At 42.2% G+C, this 8,896-nt stretch overlaps 1 protein-coding gene across 4 annotated transcripts in view; it reads right to left on the bottom strand.

The window, feature by feature from the left end:
* Positions 1-6,437: 6,437 nt before the first annotated feature.
* cfap221 (cilia and flagella associated protein 221) overlaps positions 6,438-8,896 on the bottom strand; it is a 431,960-nt gene continuing 429,501 nt past the window's right edge. For all 4 annotated transcript variants that reach the window (XM_070874512.1, XM_070874515.1, XM_070874508.1 and 1 more), the window contains exon 25: positions 6,438-6,807. In XM_070874512.1, coding sequence (XP_070730613.1) covers positions 6,681-6,807 — 127 coding nt within the window. In that variant the 3' untranslated portion in view covers positions 6,438-6,680. The remainder of the gene's footprint in view (positions 6,808-8,896) is intronic.

Here is an 8,896-nt window from a genome sequence, read left to right as displayed (position 1 = left end):
TGATCGAATATTGAAACAAGAAGTGCAAGACTCTAAGTTCCGTGCATTATTCCCTACTTTGAATGTTTCTGCGTGTGCTCCTGCCACCAGCGCAACCTCCTCTACCAATATGACAGACGGCGCACTTCCTGCACACCATATTGCGGTTTAGTCGATCGGCATAGCCCAAAAAATGGGCGCTGTGCCACTGAATTTATAAGGCTATCTGTTTATTTTTTTCAGATACATTCTGCATGTCTTCTCTGATTATAGGATAGGTTTCTTAACACTAGGGAGTATTCATAACAACTACAGAAAGGTCAAACACATCACAGAGTTCTTGTAAAATTGCAATTTATCATATTTATTAATAGTTTGACATGACGAGGGTAACATGACTTAGAATGGATCTGAGAACTCTGCTGCGTTCTCTCAATATGAAGGAAGCATTTATACCATAAGTGTGGATGCCATTTCTATTAAATATGTTCAAAGTACATAAAGGTCACATCAACACATCACATTACAATTACTGAAACTATTTTTACATTAAAATTCATTTGAAGTGAATGTTTGAAACCAAAACACCCTTAAGCACATTATACATGAATTGCGTCCTTAGATTTCAGTAGAAGAGTATCCTGCTGTAACAGGCCTGTGTTATATTTAAGTTGATTAATCAATTCTAATGAAAAGAAACATTTCTGATTATAAGGGATTATATGATGTAAACAGATTCTGCCATTAAAGTGTCATAATAATGGATGATAGGAGGTCAGTCTGGCTCAACATTGTACTAAAGAATGAAAAATAATGCAAAAGGTAACAAGAATCATACAAGGTTAATGCAGTCCCATTGCCACTGTGCAATGTATATTGCACATATATTGGGATCAATCGGCTGACCTCACAGAATCATTCAGCATAAAAGGAGGTAATTCGGCCAATAGTGCTTGTGCTGGCTCTTTGAAAGAGCTATCCAATTAGTCCCACTCCTCTACCCCTTCCCTATAACCCTGCAAATTTTTCCTGTTCAAATATTTATCCAATTCCCTTTTCAAAGTTACTATTGAATCTGCTTCCACCATTCTATCAGGCAGCGTATTCAGATCATAATAACTTGCTGCATAAAAAAAAAAAATTCTCCTCATCTTCCCCCATAGGTGTGTATAACTGGCCTAATTTTAACTGCCCCTCATCCAGTTTCCGCCAGGGAGGGGTTGAAGGGGAGTGCGGGGGGCGGCAGTTAGAATCGGGGCCTTCATGTTCAAAGTGCTTCCAGCTCATATTGTCATGTACTGATCATTGGTCATTGTGTAGTCCTAAGGCCTCAATAACTGATAATAGGGAGTGCTAGTCTGAAGTGCTGCAGCTGAATGGATGCCAAAGATTGCATTATGGTCCCTTATGATTTTAGTTATTAAAGAAACACTAGCCACCTTAAGTTATCATATATACAGTGCACTTGGATTTCTGGTCGAAAAACTGCAAAAGAGCAAGCTAAATCCAGTCTGATATAAAACTGTTTAAAACTGAACTGTGCAAGGTATTACTGACGGCCATTGTAATTGTATCCTACAACTCCTGTTATAAAAGTGTTGCAAAAGAGTCAAGGTTCTCTGCATGCTTTGTATGTTGACTCTGCAAGGTGCAGACGATGAACATTTAAATTGGGTTCTCACTTTCTATGGACAAAGAGTAAACACATATGTAAAATTGGTTACACATACCTTGGCATCTCTCCTGATGCCACTCAACTTCTTTTGTCCTTGCTTCCAGGTATGATAAACTTGGGAGACCTGGCTATCTCTACCCATGCTGTTTGTACCATGGATTCACAAGAACACAAGAAATAGGAGCAGGAGTAGGCCATACGGCCCTTCGAGCTTGCTCCGCCATTTAATACGATCATGGCTGATCCGATCATGGACTCAAGTCCACTTTCCTGCCCGCTCCCCATAACCCCTTATTCCCTTATCGTTTAAGAAACTGTCTATTTCTGTTTTAAATTTATTCAATGTCCCAGCTTCCACAGCTCTCTAAGGCAGCGAATTCCACAGATTTACAACCCTCTGAGAGAAGAAATTTCTCCTCATCTCAGTTTTAAATGGGCGGCCCCTTATTCTAAGATTATGCCTCCTAGTTCTAGTCTCCCCTATGAGTGGAAACATCCTCTCTGCATCCACCTTGTCATGCCCTCTCATAATCTTATATGTTTCGATAAGATCATCTCTCACTCTTCTGAATTCCAATGAATAGAGGCCCAACCTACTCAACATTTCCTCATAAGTCAACCCCTCATCTCCGGAATCAACCTTGTGAACCTTCTCTGAACTGCCTCCAAAGCAAGTATATCCTTTTCTAAATATGGAAAACAAAACTGCACGCAGTATTCCAGGTGTGGCCTCACCAATACCCTGTATAACTGTAGCAAGACTTCCTTGCTTTTATACTCCATCCCCTTTGCAATAAAGGCCAAAATTCCATTGGCCTTCCTGATCACTTGCTGCACCTGTATACTAACCATTTGTGGTTTCATGCACAAGTACCCCCAGGTCCCGCTGTACTGCAGCACTTTGCAATTTTTCTCCATTTAAATAATAACTTGCTCTTTGATTCTTTCTGCCGAAGTGCATAACCTCACACTTTCCAACATTATACTTCATCTGCCAAATGTTTGCCCATTCACTTAGCCTGTCTCTGTCATTTTGCAGCTTTGCTGTGTCCTCCTCACACATTGCTTTTCCTCTCATCTTTGTACTGTCAGCAAACTTGGCTACGTTACAGTTGGTCCTTTCTTCCAAGTCGTTAATATGGATTGTAAATAGTTGGGGTCCCAGCACTGATCCCTGCGGCACTCACTACTTACTGATTGCCAACCCGAGAATGAACCATTCATCCCGACTCTCTGCTTTCTGTTAGTTAGCCAATCCTCTACCCATGCTAATATATTACCCCCAACCCTGTGAACTTTTATCTTGTGCAGTAACCTTTTATGTGGCACCTTGTCAAATGCCTTCTTGAAGTCCAAATACACCACATCCACTGGTTCCCCTTTATCCACCCTGTTCGTTACATCCTCAAACAATTCCAGCAAATTTGTCAAACATGACTTGCCTTTCATAAATCCATGCTGACTCTGCCTGACTGAATTATGTTTTTCCAAATATCCTGCTACTGCTTCTTTAATAATGGACTTCAACATTTTCCCAACCACAAATGTTAGGCTAATTGGTCTATAGTTTCCTGCTTTTTGTCTGTCTCCTTTTTTAAATAGGGGCATTATATTTGCAGTTTTCCAATCTGCTCGAACCTCCCCAGAATCCAGGGAATTTTGGTAAATTACAACCAATGCATCCACAATCCCTGCCACTACTTCTTTTAAGACCTAGAATGCAAGCCACCAGATTCAAAAGGTGTTCGTCAATCCCTTTGTGCACTTCCTCTGAGAAGGCGTTACTAAGTAAATTAGAAAGTCTTAGGCTTCTAACATAAAAAATAGGAGCAGGAGTAGGCACTTGGCCCCTCGAGGCTGCTCTGCCATTCAATAAGATCATGGCTGATCTGATCTTGGCCTCAACTCCACTTCCCTGCCCGCTCCCCATAACCCTCGACTCCCTTATCATTCAAAACTCCCTTACCTATTGTAAAAATTTTCCAATTCTACACTTTCATATTTTTTTCAATGTAAGGGAAAGAAAGAAAGGAAAGGGAAGGAAGGATGGAAGGAAGGAAGGAAGGACGGAAGGAAGGAAGGAAGGAAGGAAGGAAGGAAGGAAGGAAGGAAGGAAGGAAGGAAGGAAGGAAGGAAGGAAAGAGGAAGACAGACAGACCTCAGGACATCCCAAAGTGTATTACAACCAATTAAGCATTTTTTGAAGTGTAGCCACTGTTGTAATGTAGGAAAGGTGACATCCAATTTGCGTACAGCAAGTTCCCACAAGCAGCAATATGATAATTACCAGATAATCTATTTCAGTGACGATTGCTGAAGGAAAAATATTGGCCAGGATGCCAAGGATAACTCCCTTCCTTTTCTTTGAATAGTGCCATGGGATCTATTATGTCCATCCGAGAGTGTAGATTGGGCCTCGGTTAATGTAGCACCTCCAACAGGGCAGCACTGTATCATTACTGCACTGGAGTGTCAGCCGAGATTTTGTGCTCAGGTCTCTGGAATGTGACTTGAACATACAACTTTCCGACTCAGAGTGAAATAGTGAACTTCTATTTGATGGTGAGCAGCAGTCCTTTAAGAACTGCTGTCTTGGCCAATCAGGTGTCTTCCGGTGTGGAAAAAATATAAGATTTCCATGTATGAGTCCCATATTGAAATGAAAGGGAAGGTTTGCTGCATAAAAATTTGTCAAAGCCCGGCCTCTGTGCTGAAGTGGCTGTGTCTGCACCAGTGGTCAGTGAAACCTCAATTTTGCTATTCTTGAAAAGTTGGAGCCAAAAAATAAATGGAATTAATCTGCTGGCCACAACACAGAGTGGGTCTGGAATTGTCATGGATAGCTGGCTGAAACCATTGGCATATTATGTAGCAGCTAAAGAAAAAAAAAGATCTTAGGGTGTATAACCAAAAGATTACAGCATAATTCCTTGGAAGTAGTAATGAACCTGTAAAAAGCAATGGCTCAGGCTTACCTGTATTAGGACTTCATTCCTGGTTTTGATAAGGGTATAATGAGGGGGTAATGTTTACATTAAGCAGAAGAAGGGACAGATTCTACAGAGATAGTCAAGAGTCGAAGAGATGTGGATAAATTAAACCTTAATGCCCAGAAAACAATGTGTTTTTATAATTTTATTTTAAAATGTTTTTGTGTATTTTAAAACTCTTACGCCTGTAAAAGTAGTCTATGCGCCTGCTTTTATCAGGCACAAGAGTTTTGAGGACATTTACTGGACAAGATATGGGTAAATCCCGCAATCTTGTCCTTGCAAATGTCCTCACTCTCGACATACATAAGATCTGTCAAGCTCCAGCTTGACAGATCGCAAAAGCTGGTTTTCAGCGCATGCGCATTGTGTGCTGAAAACCAGCTTTTGCGATGCCTTCCCAGGTCCATAGACACTCAGTACGGACCCAGGAGGCTGGAATTTCTGCCCCAATATGTTTGATATAATCAGTAACCCTACAACAAGGATGCATGGACTCAGACTCAGAAAAGGGAATTCCATGGGTGGCAGTAATACCTTCAATCAAGTAATCATGTGCGAGCTGCTTTTGACATTTATGCCATTTTCCTGGGGTTCCATCAGTCTCCAGCTGGAGTTAAAGTGGGAGACCGGGATAACCCCTGCAGAATTACAGGGCATATTGAAATAAATCTATCTGCACTGTAACTTAACATTATGTGACTGGAAGCTGTATCCAGTGGGGTTCCACAGGGCTCAGTGCTGGGTCCCTTGCTTTTTGTGGTATATATCAATGACTTGGACTTGAATGTTGGGGGCATGATTAAGAAGTTTGCAGATGACACTAAAATAGGCTGTGTGATTGATAATGAAGAAGAAAGCTGCAGACTGCAGAAAATATCAATGTACTGGTCAGGTGGGCAGATCAGTGGCAATTGGAATTCAACCCGGATAAGTGTGAGGTAATGCATTTGGGGAGGTCTAACAAGGCAAGGGCATACACATTAAATGGTAGGACACTGAAAAGTGTAGAGGAACAAAGGGACCTTGGAGTGCATGTCCACAGGTAGCAGGCCAGGTGGATAAGGTGGTTAAGAAGACATATGGAATACTTGCCTTTATTAGTCAAGGCATGGAATACAAGAGCAAGGACATTATGCTTGAACTGTATAAAACACTGGTTAGGTCGCAGCTGGAATACTGTGTGCAGTTCTGGTCACCACATTACAGGAAAGATGTGATTGCACTGGAAAGGGTGCAGAAGAGATTTAGAAGAATGTTGCCTGGACTAAAGAATTTTGGCTATGAGGAAAGATTGGAGATACTGAGTCTGTTTTCTTTGGAACAGAGGAGGCTGGGGGGGGAGACCTGATTAAGGTGTATAAAATTATGAGGGGCCTGGATAGAGTGGATAGGAAGGACCTGTTTCCCTTGGCAGAGGGGTCAACAACTAGGGGGCATCGATTTAAACTAATTGGGGGGAGGTATAGAGGAGATATGAGGGGACATTTCTTTACCTAGAGGGTGGTGGAGGTCTGGAACTCACTGCCTGAGACAGAAAGCCTCACCACATTTAAAAAATACTTGGATGTGCACTTAAAGTGCCGTAACCTACAGGGCTACAGACCAAGAGCTGGAAAATGGGATTCAGCTGGATAGCTCATGGTCGGCCGGCGCGGACATAGTGGGCCGAAATGGCCTCCTTCCGTGCTGTAAATTTCTATGATTCTATGATACTATTTAAAACTGAATGCAAATGAAGAAGTGTACAACATCATCACAATAATGAATTTGTAAATTTAATTCTCAGCTTGAACTTTATATACAATAGCCATACTCCAAATTTATTGTAATATGGGTACGTAGAATTCCCGGTACATAATAATGTTACAGTCTCAGTCATTTTCCAAATATGTGCAATTTACTCACTCAGCAACTTTTCTTTTAAAAACTGATTGCAAGTATTACAGTGATTACATGCAGGAGATCCGTCTAAAGGTAAAAATATAACTGTAGTAACTGTAACTGGAATTGCAGTGCAGTATGGAACATAAGATTCAGGCAAGATGCAACCATTTTTTGATGGATATTTGTTTTAGATACTCAAGCCGCAGTTGAATATCTGATCCCAGCCGGTTGTTATGAGTCTGTAGCCAAAACTCGAGTTGCTTTTCTCGCATTTCCCTGAAAATATTCAGATGATCACTGGTTAGCACTGGTGAGAACAAACATGGTGGGCTAGAATTTCCGTAGGGGTTCTCTGATTCTCACGGTAACTTTGGTGGCAGATCAGTGGAAAATCCGAAGAAATGGTTTCTCTGGGGCTTCTGCTGATCTTCCGCAAAGTTACTGTGGAAGATCTGAAGAACTTGAGAGGAAATTCCAGGGTGGTGTCTCTTTAACATTAGTACAATGTTCCAATGGAATGAGTTAAGAAAATATTGAACTTATTAATTTTTAGCAGGCAAAGCTGAGTTAGTAAAAACAATGTTGGAGACAGGAATACAGTTCCGATTTTTTATCATAAGGACATTTTTTCATTTTCAAATATGCATTCTCATTTTATAATATTTTATAAACATTTGTGGAGCAATGGTATTAAATAATGAAGCTTTGTTGACATTTTTCATCAACAAAAGCATAAAAAAAAAGAACCATGCTATAAGTGTAAGTAGCGCAATTTATGTGGCAGTAATTTCCATGGGGTTTCTCCTGATCTCCCACCATAACTACGACGGAAACCCTAGAGAAACAGAGCACGCGATTGTTTACAATTACATCTCTTTCAACAAGGCTTAACCTTTTTGGGGGCTGTGTGGGAGGTGGTTTAACAGCCTAATAGGGGGAGTTTTCATCAGAAACTACATTTCAGTGTGATTTGAATTGATTGTCAGAGTTCCACAGCGCAAGCTGTGGAGGAATATAGAATCACCGACAGCAACTTCTAGATTATCGCCTTTATGTGCATATGCGCTGACTCCTGAAGGCCGAAATTGCCCTCTCCTTAAGGCCTGTTACTACCGCAAATCGGCGGCCACACTGCAGAGTGGAGTGACCGCCAACTTTTCGTGGAATTACCGCTGAATTGCTCTCCCGAGGTTTTCCAGAGGTGCCCTGATTCTCCCACCGCGCCCCCCCCCCCCTCCACTGCTCCGCTGCCGCCGATCAGTGGTAACACGTCATCATCATGCACACACCCGATTTACCCTCCCGACAGTGACATTCCCTTCTGAAAATCTTCGGCCCACCCGGCGGTGCCAAAACCTGTTTTTTCACGGTGGTCCAGTGAGGTTGTGGCCTTCTGCAATGGCGGTGCAGCTTCCTTTAAAGGGGAGGATGCACTGCCGCTGCCGCCATGTTTTTTTTGTCGGCCGACTGTCATGTCGACCAGATAATTATGCCCCGGATTCGGCTGGTCCGCCAACAGGCAGCCTGGCACTCTGGGGTGCCAGGCTGCGGGCCCGGCTGAAACCCTCCCTGGTGGCCCAGTGGGCCAAAGTTTTAAAATCGGGGAGGCACTCCCCTTTAAGTGAAGGGGACAGCCATGGTGACGCGGTGCCGTGATGACGTCATCGCGGCGGTCACTCCGTTCTGCCCCGAACTTTCGCCCCTCAGGTGTTGCCACCGCCCCAACTTTTGCCCCTCTCATGCAGTCACCGTCCCCATTAAGAGCGACTTCTGGATCTAAGGCAAAAAAAACAACAAATAATGGAATGTCACTCATGAGGCGACCTGAACCTCAGCTGCGGTAAAAACCACTTGGTAAAAACCGTGCACCTCATTTTGGGTGGAGGGGCAATTTCTACCCCCTGATGTTTCTGTGACATTCAGAGGAGTAATAATGGCTGTTTCGCCATCATTTCCACTGCAAAATCCAGGCCCTTGTTTCTCCAGGGTTTCTGCTGATCTTCGTCTAAAATTTGACAGGAGATCGTGGAACCCTTCAGGAAATTTTATCTCGTAGCTATATTCCCTTTCTGGCATGTAAAAAAACATAACTGCAACAGACAGCTATGCATCTTCAATGTCTACAAACATTGAACTTTGAACCTAATCAGACCCCTTTAAGCTAAAATTTTGGTTGTCCCTAGTTTATCCTCATCATTAATTACCTATTGTTTATACACAGAAAATTTCATCTTGCTTTTAACTAGTGCATAAAACATAATTAAGAAATCCATGATCGTATAATGACTGAATGACTGAAACAAAACTTGCGACCTTCCTGTTCAGTATAATTAAGCAACTTACTTGAGAAATACAGTAGGAAAAT

The sequence above is a fragment of the Pristiophorus japonicus genome, chromosome 3, assembly GCF_044704955.1.
Source record: "Pristiophorus japonicus isolate sPriJap1 chromosome 3, sPriJap1.hap1, whole genome shotgun sequence".
In the NCBI taxonomy this organism is placed as follows: Eukaryota; Metazoa; Chordata; class Chondrichthyes; family Pristiophoridae; genus Pristiophorus; species Pristiophorus japonicus.
This window is presented reverse-complemented; position numbering and strand designations above follow the sequence as displayed.